A 21,252-nucleotide genomic window follows, 5' to 3' on the forward strand; every position below is an offset into this window, starting at 1 on the left:
CTAATTTCTTTCACAAAACGGTCTGCACATACGACTAAGCAGATGGGATTACTAGCCTGTGATTTAACACACGAAACGAGCACATTTCGCCATGGTAATTATTCTGGCGACGCTAGAAGTTTAACAACACAGTTTCAACATGTTGGCAGCTGTAATAACACGTCTCACGTTGAAAATCGACACAGCACAAGTCACACCAGACATGTTGAGAATCACAGACGATGGGCCAATAGGGCAGAAGCACCAAGGTGAACTCGAACCCCTAGACCAAGGGTCTTCAACAGGGGGTCTGGGACCCCTTACTACAGGGGGTCCTCCAAATCTTTGAGTGATAGAAACTTTTTTCTCCATTTTTATATTAACCACTTGAACCCTAGCGTCCATATTCTGAGAACTTTAGCCAAAAATAGCCGATCTACAAGCTGTGCTTGTAGATCGGCTATTTTTGTCAAAGAGCTTTGGTGTAGAGGGGAAAAGAGCAGACTAAGGACAGAGTGAAAGGTCAAGTTTATTAAGTATTGACAGTTCAAGTGGTTAAATATCTGAAAACACAAATTGACATGAATCCAAAATACACTGATGATTGCGCTGTCAAATGATGAAACTATATGGAATCTACGAAAAGGTTGTGGGTGTCCCCGACTCCCTGCTTCATCTCTCTCTCAGCTAAGGGGTCCTTGGCCTGAAAACGTTGAAGACCCCTGCCCTAGACTCTGAGATGGTGGACAGGTACAGTACTTTATCTGTGCGCCACCCGAACCGAACGAGCCGTCTAGCTACGGTTTGTAACAATCTCTAGTGGCCCTTCCCTGCCACCACACACAAACATTTCTGTTCACACTTCTTTTTGTTCTCCTTTCCGCTCTTCTCTACCTTTATTCTTTATTCCTTCTCTGTATTTCCCCCTCGTCCTCCATTCATCCAGGGCCCACGGCAAAAGTCATTTTCCCACACTTCAGTGACAGAAAAGGAAAGGCTTCCCCCGTTGAGGGACAGCTGGGGAGAGGGAGACGGGCACATCAGTCAGCAAGCGCTGACAGCCCTGATCCTCTGTCACATCTGTCACAGCAGGGTGGCACGTGGTGTTGTGTGTGTGCGTGTGCGTGTGCGTGCGTGCGTGTGTGTGTGCGTGTGTGTGTGTGTGTGTGTGTGTGTGTGTGTGTGTGTGTGTGTGTGTCCAGGTGTGAGTTGTTTGTGGGCATGGATGGATGATGGATGTGGCAGTGGTTGTACTATTAGGATACTAGTGGCAAGGCAAAATGTCCATACAAGATTGTGGTATTTGAGAAATAAGACATTGTGAGGACCATTTTCTGTGTCCTCAGAGAGAATTGTTTTAAACAATGTTTAGAGTTAGGCTTATAAAGATTCATCAGGTTGGGGTTAGGTTTTTTTTATTATTATTATCATAATTTTTTGACAATTATTTGGGGGCCCACTTGGCCCACCAGGGCCGGGCCCCCAGGTTGAGAACTAATCTATTCTATTCTTTGGACCATCTGAGATTCTTAGCCCATCCGATGCAGCAGACTAAAGCAGACCAGCACAGATGAGAGAACATCAGCAGTATTTATAAAAGGATTCTAGGATTTGATCTCTTCCAAGCCTCCGCTTCCGTCAGTGGTGTAAAGTACATTTACGCATAATTTGAGGTACTTTTAATTTAATTTAGTCTTTTCATTGTTTTTACATTTTATTTTTCTACTACTACTTCGGCTATAAAATTGTGACAAATTTTGAAATATTTAAGTACTTTTACTTTGGTACCTAAAGTTTATTTTGAAGTACTTTTGTACTTTCACTCAAAAACAATGTTGAATACTGGTCTTCTACTTCAGAGTATGTTTGAGTGGTGCTAACCGCTCATACATCAGGCATTGTGTGAATGTAAGTCCATCCTCAAAGCTGGGCATTGGCCAAGCTTCGCAGGGAGTTTAATGAAATAAACTAATAAAAGGCACCGCTCATTTCACCCTTCTTTTTTTAAATATTGTGGTATTCCTACTTTTACTTAAAAAAGTCCTTCCCCCTTCCTCTGTTTTTTACATTTCTTTCTCTCCAGCTAACCTGTGTGATTCAGGTCTGGGCCACCAAGCCCCTTAGGATCAACTCAGACTCAGGTGCTGTGTTTATGCTGTCACACACATCCTCCATGGTTACCACAGAGACTGAAATGGATAAAGACTAAAGTGCGCAGGGAAGAACCAACAGACACTCTGCCCCCTCCACCTCCCAGCGGGGAGACGTCAGCTGTCAAAGTTTGCAAGACAAATTCTTCCAAAAACACACACACACACACACACACACACACACACACACACACACACACACACACACACACACACACACACACAGACACACACAGACACACACACACACACACACACACACACACACACACACACACAAATACCACAGCACACACAAATACCACTGTATTTTCTTGATCTCTAAAAAAAAAATACAATCGGTGTGACGTGATAAATGCTGCAGGCTAATATTAATTTCAACATCTTTGAGCCACTTTGTCTAAGGCTGTGGATCCAACATCGACTGATGACAGTGCTGTCAAACAAGTCTATAAATCTACCTATGAAATTGATTAAAATCTCCCAACACAGTTTTATACAAGATGTAGCGGGGGTCCCTGCTTCATCTGTCTCTCAGCTAAGGGGTCCTTGGCCTGAAAACGTTGAAGACCCCTGCGCTAAAGGTAGGTACTGACCTGCCCCCTTGGTCACCACCAGCTTGGGTTTGCTGCGGGCTCCGTCACCCTTGGTGGTGTACGCTGCCACCGTGATGGAGTAGGTGGTGTCTGGCTTGAGCCCTCCAATGATCATTTCCTGTAGCAGACAGGAAGCAGGGAGGAAACATGGGGAAGAAGAAAAACAAAAAGAAAGTGTCAAAACAGGACTTAAAGAGAACGCTTTAACTTTTACTAAAGCCACTTACTTTAATGTAACCTCCCCATCAAGGTCAAAGCATCCCCTCGTCCTTCTCTGTTAATTTATACAAGCAGCATGCTTTTAAAATTCAACATTACCCTTTCACGTTATTGGACAGCATTCCATTAAGTTATGATAAATCCTCAAGAGATGACAAGACAGTATTGGGGGGGGGGGAGTGAGGGGGCGGTGTGCAGGCTGAGTAAATGTAAGCTTGATTTATACTTAAGAGTTTCGCGCGCCAAAGATAGCCGATCTGCAAGCTCACGACGCGCTGCAGCCGTGACGCGTCGTGAGCTTGCAGATCGCCTAAGCGTAAATCAGGCTTAAATGCAAAGTGGCCTCCTCTCTCGCTCACTGAGTCGCTCGCCAAGCTGACGAATTAACTGATGGATGCCGGCTTCCGTGTGAGACCTCGTTGGGACATTAACTTTGCCTGGAGTCCACTTTCTAAAAGTGGAAGAAGCTCCGGATCAATTCTAATGAATCTTTCAAGAGGAGCATCCTCTAAATGATTTTTCTTTTTTTACAGGCTAGTCGGCATTAGCGGTGGGAGAGGTCAATGACGGTAGCTGAGCTTTAAGTGCCATCTCGGGTGGGATTCATGTCATGTGGGTGCACGTGGGTTTTGGGACGTGCGTGTGGTGTGTGTGTGTGTGTGTGTGTGTGTTGTGTGGGTGGGGGACACAAGCAAACCAGCAAATGACATTTACTGAGGTTTAAAGGTGTGAGTTATAGTCAGAGGTGTACCGACCAAGGCAGCCATTTGAGGTTTTATGGTTCTTTGACTGAGCTGCTGGACAAATGTCGAACTAGTGGCTTAAGCTATAGAACAAAAAGAGATGCAAATGTCTTTTGAAGTGATGTCATTGAAGTAAATCACAATCTAAAGCCCAGGCCACGCCAGTGATTCACAATTGCAACATGCAACTACTGGCAACAGAATTGGTCAAACTGCGGCGATCTGCAACGGGGCAATTCAGACCCAATTTCTTGTACTGCTACGGTTTCATTGCATCGCAAATCATTGGTGTGGACTGGCCTTTAAGAACCACAAATACGTAGCAAAAATCAAATTAAAAAGTGCACCACAGCAAAATAAAAAATACAAATGTTCACGTCACAGCACAAGACAAGCAGACACACCACAGCAATACACACACTTCACGCGCACACCCAGGTACACACACACACACACACACACAGCACATGTAGCGTTAAGCATTCCAGAACAGCAGGGTAAGTGGATATTGCATCAGCCGGCATTTTGTAGCAGGGTGCACGTAGGCAGCAGCATTAAGCATTAGCAATTACAGTACAGAAGTCTGTGTCCTTGGCGATGGTGATGTGCACATCACTAGTGGAGCAGCAGAATTGTTTAACCTCAGAGCTGCGAGCAGAGGGACCTCTGAACCCATCGGTTATCCACACTTGTCCATCAAATGGAGTGGGGAAGGGTAGGATGTAAGCTCAGTAGAGCTGGCTTGATGCAATACCCACTCTCATAGATCCCCAACCCCCCCGCCGCTACGCAAAAGCACTCAGGTGAAAACTCAGTACTCACATATTCAGCCGTATCGTCCGTTTCCCACTGCCACCCGCCCCCCGCCAAAGAGCAGAGGAGCAGAGCGCAGCAGGAGAGAGCGTTTTGGTTTTAGGAGAAGGAAAAAGAAGAGAGAAGGGAAGAAACAGCAGTGTGAGAGAGGGAGTATTAAAAAAAAGAAGACAGGAGAGAGGCCCGTCGCGGTAGGGGAGGCGAGAGAGCGCCGAGGCGCCATCGGAAGCAGGTCACAAAGTCACGCGTCGACTGACATTTTGCTCTCATGGCCGCTAAGAGTCAAATGGTCGCCGTGCGTTGAATACAGTCAAGTTTGTGTTGAGAAGCAGCTTGGAGCTTATGTTAAGGGAATAGCTATGATGAAGGCCAGGTGTAGAGATTAACTGAGGGGAATAAGTGGTTGTGTCCACATACTGGAGAACGCCTTTTGATTTGGCAGCGGCAGTCTTCCATGTATTTCCATGGTATAGACGCGCTGGTGCGCTCATCTTCCCAGCGCTTTAACGCTCCAGACGCTCTGCATTTTTTCCTTTTTTTCTTTTTGGTGCAGCTAGCCAGAAACTTTTGGAATGGGCTAATATTAGTGTTAATAATGCAGACGACAGGACATTCAGGAGCAGTGAGCACCTGAATGGTTGGGAAGATGACTACGCACATTATATCCAAAGCGCTCCTCAGCTCAAAAGGCGCTCTCTGTGGACCACGCACAACCTCTCAAGTCTGTGTTTACTTATCAGCTAGTTTTGTTTGCAGGCACTGTAACTCAGTGGTTCTCAAAGTGGGGTCCAGCTAAAATGAGGACCAGTTTTAAACCCCAATGTATAGGCCTGTATATTGTTTTAAATAGTTGTTATCATGTTTGAAAGTTCTTGCCTATAATGACATGGTCAACACACTGTATGGATGCCAGTCGTCAGTGCTTACAGTATCTCAATGAGAGAATGTGTGCGAATGACACTTCATACCATAGAATAGGAATCACTCTCTCCACTGTTATCCCTCCACCTCCACTCTACAGTATATAGACAGTTGATTTATGTACTAAATCTAATCTAACAACAAATTATCTTCTCTTATGGCACTCCCACTGGTACTAAATCTTTTTCAAGTGGGAGTCTCTGGATTAAATCACTGCATTTAGCTTTTGGGGTCCTTGATAGGAACACGTTTGAGAACCACTGGTGTACTGTAGCATCAACTCCACATCATAGGAGCTTTTAAAGCAAAACTCTAGCGAGACCACAGCCATGGACAGCTGACGTCTAAACTCTTAACGCAACACATACATAGGAGTGCAATAACATCATACTCTTAGAACGCAGCTCTTGACCTACTGTATCATGTATTCTATTTCGGTGACATTTAATTACCTTGTGCTTGCTCATGTACGTTTAGAGGCACATTTCTTTGCCTAGCGCTTATGCATCATAATTCCAGGGACATGGGAATATTCGCTACATCTATTGTCTGGGTTGCTGACCCTTGCACTTCTTCTGATTGCTTGCATATGATGTTGCTGCCGATGTAGGAATTTAAGCTTGTTTTGCTGCTTGTGCTCAATTTCTAAGTCGCTCGGGATAATAACTGAATAGCTGAATGCCTAAACTCTAAGTAAATGCGACATGGGTGGCGCTCCGTTCCATTCGCCCACAACAGACCATTATCATGTGCAGGAAATACAGCACACTGCGGTTCATTTCAGCCATGAATGTGTCTGTCGCATTGCGCACTGATGTTTTCCTTTCATTTTCCTTCTTCTTTTTGTTTTGCGTTCTGTTTGCCCCTTATTTCCTTCAAGGCTGAAATTTCCATGTGGATGATTGCTGGTGCACAGAAAAGGAGAACACACTTTGGCTGTGTTCCTCTGATATTGTGTTGACAGAGGTTTTGTCAGAGGAAAGTGGGGGGAGTCCATTGTACCGGCTTCTATTGTGATTCTAGCTGTCAGAGGAGGCAAGATTCTTTTTTTGTGTGTGTGTGAAATGCCTTCATACCAATTTCACTACTCCCCCTGGATGCAGAATACTATAATCAGCATTTATTTATTTTTTCTCTTCTTTTTTTTTCTTTTTAGTCTTTGTGCTTGATACCAAGCAGTACAATCAAGCATTTGGTGGCAGAGGTTGCCATGATGCCAGAGCCTCCACACTCCTAATAAAAGGCAGGCGGGGAGGACAACAGAAAGGGGCCAGAGTGAACAGTTTTGATTACAGCTCTTGTTGTGGTCCGAGGGAAGAGAAGATTGCAGTGTTATGAAATGAAATCCAACTGGGGGAAAACATCCATATTGCCTCCCAAGCTCCCATAACTTTCAGACATATTTTGCGGCCCCTGATGAAGCAAGTGTGCATTTGCAGTTTGCATGTGAGCAAAGGATAGTTTGTACAATTACCTTTTTCCATTTGTGCGTCGGTAAGGCTGTTGTTAAGTCTCTGGCATTGTGGTTCGATAAAACTCACATTTTGAGACGGTTAATCTAATAAATGTACTAGTGCAATCATCCTACCATCCTTCATGTATTTATATGTATTTATTTATTTCATGGCTACGCAGTGCTTTGGTTTCCCTTCAGAGGATGAATAAAGTGTATCTAATTTCATTTAATCTAACTGGCCATGCATGTCACTGACATGGCTATAGTATACAGTATGTCCATTGTCGGTTCACATTCACAGTTTGGGCCAAATATTGTCATTCTAATGGCTTTAGTTTTTACATTTTGCATGTTTATATTTTCTGTCGGAGCTGGACGTTAACCAGCATTTTTGATTGACAGAATACTTTATCAACATGATTATTAACAGTACAGTCAAAATAACACTAATTATTACCATTTGTAACCCTGACATGGACTGTCAGTCTGCACCTAAGACAGTGGTTCTCAAACTTGGGGTCGGGACCCCAAGTGGGGTCCCCAAATTATTTTGTGGGGTCCCCAGATGATTCGATTAATGTAATTATTTTTTCTCACTCAACGGTAAACAAACCTACATAAGTGTATACTGGGTATCGGCACATTTATAAAGTGACAATTGAAGGACTTTCAAGACCGTTTTAATACCAAACTGTCAAATATTAAGTAAGCAAGAGGCGAACATTGTGAAAATAGCAGATCTACATGATCACAACGCCTCGCAGTGCGAGGCGTTGTGAGCTATTCTCACAATATTTATCTGTGGAACCGAGTCACATTAAATGTAATACCTACAATTCCAAGTGCTTTCAGGGTGGGGGGTCCCCAGTTCATATATGTTTATTTTGGGGGTCTCGGCCTAAAATCTTTTGAGAATCCCTGACTAAGAATACTCTGAATGGTTCAAAGCTTTATCCCGCTTACAAACGAGTAAGCAGCAGTTGCACTAGAAAGAGAGAAAAAATATCATAAATGCTGATAATTAAAAGTGAAGTTTAATTCAATGGCAATAACACACTGACTACGCTGTGAGCTACTGGCACTCTGATTTAAGTCACTACTGCCAATATCTCAGTGCCAATGTCTCATGTTATAGCACTCCCTCTTGTGTGTTAAAGTTTAATTAAAACACAACCATATGGTAAACTCAGAGTAAAATAACGCTGCGGAGAAATGTAGCAAGTTCAATTAGTCTTTTTTCAAGTTGATTTTCCATAATATTCTGATGGGATCCAAAGGCTCCCTGTTAAATCTAAAAGCCTACAGTATGCTTAGGAAAATGGTTCGGCAGTTTAAGTCAAGTTACGGCCCACCCACGGGTTGGGAATTGCTCCACTGCAAACCAGTGGTTCTCAAAGTGTGGTCCTTGAGGGGGTCCCCAGCTAAATGTGTCAATACAGCATCACGGTAATTTTAATCCCTTTGTATCCATGTACAAGTTGGCTATTCAAAAATAGCAGATATACAAGCTCGTGGCGCGGCACGAAGTGAGCTTGCACATGTGCTATTTTGGAACATTTTAGAAACGCCTTGAAAGTGTTTGCACATTTTTTTATCATTCAGATTTCTTTTTTTTTTACACAAATCTTCTCTTCCATGGGGGTCCCCGGCACAAGACATTTTCAGATCCTTGGCCTTGGTATCCATTTAAACTGGGTACGCATATCTGTGTCACCACTTTAACCCTTATTTCATGCTTTAATTATTAAAAAATAGCAGATATACAAGCTCACAGCGTGGCACCGAGTGCCGCAAGCTTGTAGATCTGCTATTTTTAAAAAATCTTGAAAATGTGTGCAAATCTTTGAGTGTATATGTTTTTAAAGCAGACATTTTAAAACGCAACTCCTTCTTTCTCTTGGTCCCTGGAACTAAATATTTTCAGATGGGGGTCCGTGGTCAAATACATATAATCCTAGGGGGTCCTTGACATGAAAAAAGTTTGAGAACCACTGACAGAGAAACACAGGTTTTTCAGAATACTGCTAGGATCAAGGTCAGGTCAGGTCTAAATGGGTTGGACAGGGGTTGAGGGGGGGGTCTCTACCTGTGCGTCGGCCAGCATGACGTCCTTGATGAGGGGCAGGCCGCGGGACTCTCCGTTCTCCACGCGCACGTAGTGCACCTGGTAGCCCCGGATCTGGCCGTGCTGCTTGCCCGGGGTCAGCGACCTCCACATGACCTTCAGGGCCGTGGAGTTCAGCACCTCCACCTCCACGCGCCGCGGAGGAGCTCCAGGAACTGTGTTTGTACGGGGGAGGGGGGGTCAAAGAGAAAAGGAACGCTTTAGGACAGTGGGTTTACCCTCAATGACCATACAGTGTACAAGAAACTTAGATAGCATTTTTTATATGTTTTTTTTGTTTGTTTTTATAAAGTTTCTTTTACTGAATAGGTGCTACAGTAGGTCTACCTATTTTTGTTATGCTATTTTTTTTCTACGCATTCGATGTATTGTTATTGATGTATTGATGCTTATTGTAAGTCGCTCTGGATTAAGATTGTCTACCAAATGCCTAAATTGTAAATTGTACCCCCTCTTTATTAGTGGCCAAGGCCACGAAGTGGCAAATGGCCACTCATTGATATTGGACTTTCTCATTATTATTATTATTCTTCCGCCACTTTTTCTCTAGCGGCTAGACCGTGCAGTCGCTTTTTACGAAACTCGGCAGTATGGCAGAGGACTATGCCAAACGGCTAAAACGCGAAGCTCGCAACAATCGGCCAAAGGGTGGCGCTGTAGGAAGCCTTTGAAAAATGCCAACTTTGAACTGGTGTAGCTCATGCCCTGTTTCAGGTACAGCAATGAAACCTGTATACACTTATGCGTCTCCTCATGCCGAACAACTTTTACGCTCTGACTTTTGACCTCTGACCTTTACCTCTCCCACAATTTTGAATTATATGAAAAACAGTCAAAATCTATCTCCTCCTGGGATTTTCGCGTAACGTGCGCGAAACCTTTTTTACATGAACTTTGGACCAATACGGTCAGATCTGTCTCGGCGGATTTTCTTTAAAGCGAATAATTCACTCAATGTTGCAGTTTTATGCAAATTATTCTTCTGCCTCTAAATCATACATGCAAAGTGACACGTTCATGGCATTTGGCAAATATGTAGAGGGTTAGTCCAAATATCACTGAAAGCAATCTTACTCCAATTGGCCAAAGGGGGGCGCTATACGAAGCGTTTGAAAACTCAAACTTTAAAGGGGCATAAGTCATGCCTCGTTTCGTTTGAAGACATGCAACTTGCTTACACGCGTGCCCTGACTCAAGCGGAAGACATCTGTGTCTTTGTTAAGTAAGCTCCGCCCTTAGATTTTCCGCAATTTTGAGCAGTTTGTAAAACACTTAAACCCGCTTTTATTCCGGAACTTTCGCGTCACGTGCACGGAACTTTTTTTACAAGAACTTTGGACCAATATCTAAAGATCTGTCAGATCGTTTTTTTTTTTTTAATTGAAACATGCTTTTTTAATAATTCAATCAACATTGCAAGTTTTATGCAAATTATTCTTCTGCCTCTAAAACATACATGCAAAGTAAACATTTCATGATGAACTACCGTAGAGGGTAAGTCCAAATATCACTGAAACCAAAAAGAATCATATTTGAACTGGGGACCCCCCACCCTGACGTGAGTAGGGTTTCCCCATGATCTGGGCCTTAGGCTAGATGCAGAATAGAGCTGGGACGTTCGCGAACGAATTGAATCTTTTGAACGGCTCTTTGAAGTGAACGTTGGGATCCGGTTCGCGCAGAAGAGAGCCGTTCATTTGGGGGGGAGACCCCCTCCCCCCAATTCAACATCTCCTTGCTACTCCACTGAGTACTGACTGAGTACAGTGAGTGAGTGAGAGAGAGAGAACAAGTGGAGGAGCGAGTTCATTGTTGCCTGCTTGTTTTTTTTGGTGTTTTATGAATAACAAAAGTCAAGGTAGCTTAATTTACACACACATTTTATGAAAAGGGTAAATACTAAATTGTGATCTCAACTGTCAGCAGAGGAATGTGGTGCCACCTTGTGGATTCATGTTTAAACAAATTCTTCTTAAAAATATATAAATATACAAGGAGCCAAATGAGCCAGTCTTTTGAACGGCTCTTTTTAGTGAGCCAGTATCGATGGTACTGTCTCACTTCAAAGAGCCATAAATCCCACCTCTAATGCAGAATGGTTAGGCACAGGTGTGTGTGTGTGTGTGTGTGTGTGTGTGTGTGTGTGTGTGTGTGTGCGTGCGCGTGCGTGCGTGCGTGCGTGCGTGCGTGCGTGCATGTGAACTGAATCTAACTGATGGCTTAGTTTGGTTTTCAGAAAAACTACATTTCCCAGAATGCAGCAGCTAAGATGGCTGCTTGTTGCAATCAGTTTGATTTGTCAGCACCTGGCCGCAACACAGCTTCTCCGAGTCAGGCAATCCAAATGTTTTTGCTCTTAACCACCGAGCTCTGCTTCACTGTGTAGCTGGCTCTCGAAGGGACTCTTCCATCGAGCAGTAAGCAAAACTCCACTATGTTCTCCTCTGTCGCACATTTGCTCTGTATTTTGCCACATTGCTAATGGTGGTTCTATCTGTTCCCATTGTAGGCAAATTAGGAGCTGCATCTGAGTCTTGGAAGAGAAATGGCATGTGTTAATGGAAGCAACGGCATACTGTGAAACATATGTTTCGAATGTAACCCCTGTTTGTTAAGTTCTGGAAAGAAGCATATTTTGAGTTAAAAGCCCCGGTTTTGGGAAGAACTTTATTTCATGTTTTAGGGGAACGCCCCATTGAATAAAACAACGCTTATTGCGTTTTCACCTTGAGAACTGTTTCCGTGTGCTGGTTTGGGTTCAGACTTCACAATACTTAATGTTTAAAAACTTTATTTGAAGACGTTTACTACTTGAATTATTTGAAAACATTGTGATTTAAAAGACATGCCTGAAAATGGCTAGGTTGTTAACCTTCTGTTTTGAAGGTTTACAACCTGATGACCAACTCTTCAACAAAGACAACTAATGAAAAAGTTGGAAAATAAAGATATTGAGTTAAAACCTTGAGGAGTTCTTTGGAACTATTTTATGTCTGTTGCATATAGTCTTTTGCATACATGTTGTGTAGAGGTCAATTTGTGCTTTTACCAATAACTATGCCGATTAGTGTAAAATCGGCAGAGTCTCTGTCATTTATAGCGCCACCAGAAGGCCGAAAACGCATTCTTCAATATTACTCCTTCAGATTTTATCCGATAATCACACAAATGGGCACACAGTATCTCTACAGTGATGTAATCATGACGGATTTGTCCAATATCATATTCTATCTAATTGGCTAACATTGAATTCCAAGGTTTGCAGGATTGCTCCTTTTTGAACAAAATGTCTCAAACGCAGCCTGCTATTCTGCACGCACATTCCCACTAGGCCAAGGAACAGATGCCACCCTTCTCACATTGGCCTGTTATAGCGCCACCAGCAGGTACATTTTTGCAAAACCCATTTTTGGAACAAAATGCCTCAAATCCCGCATGCAGCGTCCGATTGCCGTGAAAGGCCAAAGAACACGTGGTACCCTTTTGACTTTGGCCTATTATAGTCACCACTAGGCCAAAAAAAAACACCTGACCTGCTGGAGACCTGTTTGGAAGAACACTGCTTCTAGTTTTTCTTTGATTTCTTCTTTGCTTTCCCTTGATGCTTTTTTGCTTTCCTACTTTTTCTACCTTGGCCACTTTATCGCTGCTTGCAGCTATATTTGTCTTTAATTTTGTAATATTGATTTCGCTTTGTGACAATTTATTGTACTAACATGTATTTTCATTCTTGGTTATTTAACGATTTGGTTTGTATGTTTTGAGCTGTTTATGTTGTATTGAGTTCTAGTGTCTATGGTGTGTTGTGATTGTTTGTTACGTGTTTGCGGGTGTTTGTTTGTCTGCAATGACATTTTTCCAACTTTTTCTTGTAATTCCAATTTAAGATCTCAGAATTCATAGTTTTGTTTTTGCAATTCAAAGGTTATATGTCAGAATTGTGAGCTGACGGAATTGGAAACACACGCACGTGCACGGACACGCACTGATCAAGTCTGAGAGGCTGAAAGGCAAGAGTGATAAACAAACACATAAACACAAGAAAACAACAATCGCAGACATACACGCCTCCATGATTGCCCCGGAGTAAATAATTATCCCCTCTTCCCTTCCTCCATCTCCATGTAGGAGATTTGTTTTGCTTTCTTGCCTGAAAATAACCAAATTATGGAGCTTGCACTCACACACAAAATAATAATAATAATACACCGATTATATATATATGTGATGAGACAAATAAAACTGATTCTAGGTTCATTGTTTATGTTTACCTGGAATCCTATAGTATCAATGTACAGACCGCTATTTCGATATCTAAGTATATTTTAGTTTAGCTAAAATACAGGCCCACCGGAAAACGCAGAAAACTTGAAGCTTGAAGATCTGCTATTTTCGCCTTATCTTCCCCCGAGAATAGGGATTGGCCGGGTTCAAGTGGTAAATGTAATTTAATAATAATAATAATAATACATTCCCTATCACACAAATATTTGGCCCTCCTGTAGTATCTCTGAGGCCCCCCGAGGGGTCCCGGAACCCCCGTTGAAGACCCCAACGTGGCACTAAATTGTGAATTGATTCTGACTACAGGTCTCTCCTCCATCACCGTGAGCTCTTGTCACTCTTGTCACTCTCATAATGACAGGTCTTCACCCCACTCACGGACACATGTTCCCTCTCTCGCAACCTCAATAAAAAACCCCGGGAACCCAGAGGGGGCCTTTGAAAGACGTGCTCGATGCTGGTGGGGAAAGGTCACCGGCCTGGGAGATTGTGGATGAGAGGAGGACGGAGGACACATAAAAAATAAAATAAAAAGCCTGGGTCCTTTTTCCTTCCCTGAACCACTGCAGCGAGAGTGGCTGCAGCCTGACCTCTAGCTGCCCTGTTGGAGCTGCTATGGGAGGTATGATGTCGTCATTGTCGGGCAGAAACCTCGTAACGCCAAGTTTCAAATGTGTACGTTTTTCTTAGAGTAAAGCCCTACTCATCATACAAGACTGTCCCACAAAGCTAGTGAAAATAGCCGACCTAAAGGCATCTACAGGTGCTTGTAGATCGGCTATTTTCACAATTTCTAAATCGTTTTTTGAATTAATAATAAAAAAGGAACGGTTTTGGACATACAGTACAAGTTTTCCACCCGACAACAACAACGATATGGAAAGTACTATAGCTGACGGACAGCTCCCCCCGTTTAGCTTGTGTGTTCTATGAGTATGAACGTGTAATATGCAGTGTTTTTATGGGGCCAATTTGGCCATTTGCATTTATTTTTTTCCTACATCGGGTGGGAAACCTTGTATGTCCAAAAACTGTGTTCCAGTGGATCCAATGTACTGTAGCTATTTAATCATTATAGCTGTGGGCACTCACACCTACATCTCACCGCCAATAGGATAGCCAAAATAGCCGATCTACAAGGTCACCTTTTTGCTTCAGAATGAACTCATTCCAAACAGAGATTCATACCCTGAATAAAAGTATATTCCGATTCAATGTGTATATACCACCCCTCCAAACCCCAATGAAAATTCTGAGGCGTTAACATGAGAATTTTAATTCTGAATGAGCAGTCATTCTGAATACAAGTGGAATATACCGTAATTGCTGGACTATAAGCCTCACCTGAATATAATCCGCACCAGCTAAAAAAAATGTTTAAAAAAGAAATTACATATATAAGCCGCAATTGACTATAACCTGCAGATGTCCCTCCTGCTTCCCGCTAGAGCGCCCCTGGTGGCCGTTAGCTGTATAAATCTATATATAAATCCTTGTTAAAGACCATTGTAAAACGAACTAACTGGCCGTTAGCTGTAAAAATCTTTATATAAGCCGCACCGTTGTATAAGCCGCAGGGTTCAAAACATGGGGAAAAAGCCGCGGCTTATAGTCCGGCAATTACGGTACCTGCCCATGTAAACGCAGCCACTGTAGTGTAGATTTTAAGATACAAGGTTTCTGCTTATTTTTTAAAGGACTGTGCTTAATGACTGAGAAGTGATTAATTCATAATGATCTTTTTTTTAAGTTTGGATCCCGGGGAGACACCAAAGTTCTCTTTCGTGTCTCAAAAGCTTAAGAAGTTTAGGAACCCCTGCTGTCTTGGGTCAAGTCTACTCTACTTTGATCAAGTTCCATTCTAAGTTCTAATTCATGACAAAAAAGAAAAAAACGTAATTATTTCCCATCTTTCCCTCGCCTGCTCCGATCGCTTTGCCTCGCCACTTAGTATATTTGCTACATTGATCATCTCCGGGTCTGTATCGCGCTTTCTAATGATGTTTCTAATGTTTTTTTTTAAGTTTTTTTTAATGACTGTAACGGCCCGTCGAGTATATTGCACAAGGCGTCCCTCGTGGTAACTCAGCTAAGTTGCTACGGTGTTGTATACTAGGATATCTATTAAAATGCCTACAGATAACAGAGGTGGTGGACCACCACACACACATGCGCGCACGCGCGTGGCGGTGACAGCGGCTATAAATTGCACAAGGTTGGCTGGGTTTTAATGGTGACACGCTAGATTTCCCCAGGGTGATATCTACTGTTGGATGCTCTTATTTCATCTCACATGGCTGGAAGTGCTTGATTTGAGGAGTGGGTATTAAATGTGTGTAAGTGTCTGTGGGACACTGTCAGTCTCTGTGATGTACGCTTGTAAAGTACATGTACGCCGCGAGAGTAACACGCACGCGCGTGTTTGTGACGCTACATACTTGTGAGGACATCAACATTTCAGGACGGCAATTTTATAAATGCCTTTCAATTTAGCGCTAAAGCCAAAAATAGTAACCGACTAACCTTGACACGTTGTGAGCTCGTATATCGACTATTTTTGATGCACGATACTGGCACAACTAAATCAGGTCTAACTTTGTAACCCAACTGTTAAACCTAAACTCTAAATGACTAATCCTAACCAAATCGTACCATTTCTCTTGTGAAAACCAGGGAAATGGTCCATTTCTTAAATTCTACTAAACTCTACTCCTCACAAGTATAGCAATTAACACACACACACACACGTTTGAGAACCACAGGGTGTATTATTATTATTCAACGGTGGGTTCAGGACCACCTACCGTCCTCGTCGGTGCGGCACAGCAGCGTCTCGCTCTCCGGCCCGGGCCCCACCTGGGTGAAGGCGGCCACGGTCACCTGGTACTGGGTCCACTTCTCCAGCCTCTGGAGCAGCACCTGCTGCTCTGTGGCCGGGACCGACGGCGGCTCCTCTGCCTCGGCGCCGGCCGCCGCAGCCGCGGAGGCCTCCTCCCCCGCCACCACCACCGCCACCTGGTGGCGCACCGTGTACCCCGCCAGGGCGCCGTTCTGGCTCTCCACAGGCGGGGGGCGCCAACTTACCAGCAGAGTGGTGGAGCTGGAACTGCTGCACTTAATGTCTTGAGGGGGGGCTGAGGGTTCTGGGTAGGAGGGGGGGGGGAGGGAAGGGGGGGGGGGTAAGGCAAGCAGGGGGAGGAGAGCGGGAGGGAAGGGACGGGGGGAGGAATGGGTGGGGAGGAAAAGGAAGGGAAGGGGGGGTGAAAAACAAAAATAAAAAAAGATGGGAGAGATAAAGAAAATGATAAAACGGAAAAGTTCCAACTTAAAAGAGAAGAAAACAATGAGAACGTACGGAAAATGGAACGAAAAGGTACGAAATGCGCTCAACGTAAAGTAAGAACTGAATTACAAATTAAAATTAAAAAAAAGAAATCTTGCAAATGTCAACGGAAAAGACACCAAAAAGGACAATGACACAGGTGTTTGTAATAATGAAGCAAGATGGCCGAGATAGCCTAACTGCGGGGATAACACTGTAGGCCTGTTTAGCAAATAAATAACTACCAAATGGACCATTTGTAAGCTCTCTAGCGTTATAGGAGTCCTCGAAATTAAAAGCTTGAGAACCACTGGTCTAATCCATAATGGTGCTATGCACTCCGCATCCAGCACTAAGGAAGAAGACGCTAAAACTAAAAAGAAAAACATTCACTAGTTGCATACATCTAATTACAATATGTGCAAAATGTGCTTGCTTTCGGGCAGAACTCTTGTATCTCTGTGTTTCAAATGTGTATGTTTTTTCATTAATGTATGCATTCCTTCATCATACTATTGGTGTCATACTAAAGTAGCAAAAATAACTTATCTACAAGCTAGATCTGCTCTTTTTGCAATTTTTTGTATATCTGTTAAGTGAAAGGAAAAGTGTTTAAGTGTGTCTGTGGTCAATAAACAGTATTAACGAGAGCTTGTGACAAAATGATATACATTGGAACAAAGGTTATTTCCCCCCCCCCCCCCCCCCCCCCCATTTTCTGAATAGTACGAGTTTTTGGACAGCTATTTTTCACATTTTTAAATGTTTTGGATTCATACCCGACAGTGACAATATGCTCTATAGCTACAAGAGAGAAAACTGCTTCATACCCATCTTTAGAGATACTGGAGCTAAAAAACTAAAAAAAAGAATTCTACTTCTTCCGGCGTGAACAAGAAGGAAAGCTTCAGTGGGCCTATTTTGATTTGTAGTATAAAAGCTTTCCAACACAGTGGCTGTGAGTTTTCTTCTTAAATGCGGGAGCACTTCTTCCAGCACATATTAAAAACTACACATCAGTGAACTTTCTAAATCACACTCCTCAAAAAGCCTCTACTTTCTAATCTGAGCCAAGGCTCTTACAGCTTGGACTCGCCTGAGAGAGAGAGAGAGAGAGAGAGAGAGAGAGAGAGAGAGAGCTCTGTGCAAGGAAGTGATAAAGTGTTCTTCTGCTCATCCAGAGTTTGGTATTATACGGATAAAAGCACATGTATGAGAAGATTTCTATTCAAGTCGAGCTCTCTCTCTCTCTCTCTGTCTCTTCCAATACTCCTTGTGCGAGTATAAAAGAATTTCCCTGACCATCTTGCGGTTTCGAGCCAAGTTCATTATTACATTCGCATCTGTGATGTGCAGTAATATCGCTGAAATAATTGGAAACAAAAGGAAATCATACCAAGACAAACAAGCGAAAACAAGAGAATGGCATAATAGCATTCAACGTAAACCCGGGAGCAGAAGTGAAAATGAAAACCCATAGAGACAACAGAACAGAAACAAGGCATGTTTTCATTCCAAGACAACAGGGCTGGAGACATAAATGATAAATTGAGGCAGTGGCGGCTGGAAAAAATGAATTTGTCTTTTAACCCAGGTGACTCAAAAGAAAAGAAAAAAAATAAAGAAACAAAAGGAAACAACACAAAAACAGTTAGGGTTCCAAAATGACAACTCATAAGAAACATGAAGAAGAAAAAACAGGCTACTAAGCATAACAGGGGAAAACAACATTTAACTTTTAAAAAAGGAAAAGAAAAAACAAAACTTAAAAAGAAAAAGAAGAGCTCACAAGTAGCCGACTACCTCATACGTACCTGGCTTCCACATACACTAACTGTTTAAGACTTTCTTACCAGCAGCACCCGACCACGGAGTGAGTTCCACTCCGCGGTCGGTGAGCACCAACACTCTCCATCCAAGCTCGTCACGCACATTTCCGTTCGGAACCTAATTATGGCCCAGCATGTCTATTCTCGCCAAAACTTTTGGACGAAGAGATTTGGTGTGGACGGTCAAAAACGGTCCAAGTAGAGTTGTCACTCGGGTCCGTTTCACTGAGACAAGAGGGTTTAAGAAGTGGTTAACATACTTGTCCTGGTTTTTGGACACGTTGTCGTGAAGTTGGGGGAGGGAGAATGTTGGTCCCTGTGCTGGAACCAAAGGACTGTCTTATACTTATTCTCTCGTATCTTTGGGGGGCGGCAGGAGGGTCCACAGGCCTGTGAGAGGTAGGACGCTACTGGGGGTGACCTCCTCCTCTTCTTGCTTTCTTCCTAGGACCTAATGTTTTTTTTTTTCTTCCCTCGTTTCACTATCGTTTTATTTTTTAATAAATCCCATTCCATAGCTCCGGGTATCACAGCGTTTTGAAAAGAAAAGAAGAAAAAAAAAACAGGAGAACACGGCGGAGGAACAACACCACTGTGTTGTGTTGCCAGTTTCATAAAAGCTTAATGAACGTGACTGACGTGCTGCGTCGAAGGAGAACAAAACAACAACGACGGCAAAAGTGACACAGAAAAAGATGAAATTAAAAAAAGATTTCTGGCCATTGGAGAGCATCCTTCACGTCTTAAGATATATAGGACTGACTGTTCTGGCACACCGGCAAATAGGACAGGACCGCTGAAACCCCCCCCCCCCAGCCCTTCTTCTCTGTGTCCAATGGGCTTATTTACTTATGGTCTTACTGGATCTCTGAGCCTTTCAGCTTCTCTTTCCTCTGCTCATATTGTATTCCACGTCAAGAGTGATTGCTCAGTTCTCCATCATTGTGCGGCGGAGGGGAAGGCCCCTGTCGGATCTGACAGGGGTCTGGGCTATCGCTCCGCGCAGACCCCTCATGCCCGATAAAGGCTTAAAAAGACAGCAGGGCCAGCTAGGCCGGCCGGCGCCGGCGGCTTTGGTAAAACTGCATATCCCATGAAGACCGGTGGAGGGATTATAAATACTAGAACTATATGCCCCACAAAAGAGGAAGACTCGACTAATGCCTCGCCGGAGGCATCTTTTGAAGTCTCTGAAAAAAGGCTTTCTGAATGCTACAGTATCTGACAAATAATTAGTCATGTTTGCATTCATACCAGCCCCCCCCGACCCATATTTGACTTTTAAGTCTATTGTCATGCTAAAGGCAAGCTCTCTACTGAAGTGTGCTGTGTTAAAACGCACACTGGCGTACCTAACCATTGTTGTGAATGCCTTCAGATGAACGTGTCATGGATTTAAGATTGCACACTGCACTGAGGAAGGTTAGCGTGAACCCTATGCTCTCCCCATCTGGGGCAGCCATAATGGTGAAAAAAAGCACATCTAGAAGCTTGTAGATCAGCTATTTAGGCGAACATATTTAGTGTAGAGTGAAAACAGGAGGGGGCCTGGCATAGAGCCGTGGGGAACTTTGGTCAACTATAATAGTATATCGTCGTTGTCGGGTGGAAACCTTGTATGTCCAAAATCGTTCATTTTGTATTTATCATTTAAAAAAAGAACTAAACTAGTTTAAACAGCCGATCTACAAGCACACAACGCCTCGCACCACGAGGCGTTGTGTGCTTGTAGATCTGCAGTTATCTCTACTTTTGTGCGACGGCCTTTAAATTGAGCTTGTAGATCCACTATCTAGGGGTTTAAGTTGTTAAATATGTTGTGACGTGAAGGGCAACTCTTGGCACAAGGCCTGCTACTGTGGTAAATACAGTACATGGCGGTGTACCTGATGATTATGAATGCCATTACATGAAAATGTCATGGATTTAGATACAGCGCTGAGGAAGGTTAAGCTACAACGGGGTCATCGCTCCATGTCTGCCGTCGCTTCTCACGCGCAGACAGATGCAGATTGCCCGGTGCTTTTACCATCGAGGGTTACAACTGTGTGTTCGTGTTATTTTCATCACCAATGACGTGCCACAGGACACTGGTATTTGTGGATCATTAGAGGAATTAATCCGGCCAAATGTCCATCCCGCCGCTCAGCTGGACTAGAATATTCCAATACATCTAAAAACCCTTGCCTGCAATTACAGTAAGTGGGGGGCTAAAATGCTTGTTTGGCTAAATACGGCGGATTTAGAATCTGCCACTTTAATATGAGAGATAACACTCGACTCGGGCTCGCATGCCGCCGGCTCAGAAAGGTACAATCTAAATGTGTAACAAAGCCCGACAATCCGGGGGGCTCGGCCCCCGGCGCTCATCGCTCAATGCGTGAAATGATTTCTGAGGCTATGAAATGGGATTCTTATCTGCCTGTTCTAGGGCCACTGCTGCAGTCCCCCCCCGCACTGCAAAAATCCCACTAAATGCCCCCGATCCCCACCAGGGTCCGTCTCATCGTCGTCCTCCTCCCTTGCTGATGCTCGGGACGGAGACAGAGCCTGGGGGAGACTTTATTTTACCGGCTCTCTGGATGTGTGGACCCTCTGCCGCGGGCTGCGTCTGAAACCCCCCTCTCACAAACGAAAAAAAAGAAGGAAACACCATGTCTGAACCTGGACTGACTAAGAGGAGGCATCATCCCAGGAGGTGCTGTTTCTGAATGGGAGGTCACTGCTACCAATTACGGCCCGACAAGCAAAGATGCTTCTCATCCTCCGCTAATAAGGGACCAGAGAGGTCTTATGAAATTTATTGGAGGTTGCT

At 43.6% G+C, this 21,252-nt stretch overlaps 1 protein-coding gene across 1 annotated transcript in view; it reads right to left on the reverse strand.

The window, feature by feature from the left end:
* The window catches only part of LOC308293462 (receptor-type tyrosine-protein phosphatase S-like), a 300,110-nt gene that overhangs the window by 68,852 nt on the left and 210,006 nt on the right, over positions 1-21,252 (reverse strand). The window contains exons 11-13 of the mRNA XM_080735995.1: positions 16,091-16,429; positions 8,964-9,157; positions 2,726-2,843 (exon numbers count right to left, since the gene is read on the reverse strand). Of these exons, the coding sequence (XP_080592121.1) occupies positions 2,726-2,843; positions 8,964-9,157; positions 16,091-16,429 (651 nt within the window). The remainder of the gene's footprint in view (positions 1-2,725; positions 2,844-8,963; positions 9,158-16,090; positions 16,430-21,252) is intronic.

This window comes from Nannobrachium achirus (genome assembly GCF_963921795.1).
Source record: "Nannobrachium achirus genome assembly, chromosome: 1".
NCBI classification, from domain to species: domain Eukaryota; kingdom Metazoa; phylum Chordata; class Actinopteri; order Myctophiformes; family Myctophidae; genus Nannobrachium; species Nannobrachium achirus.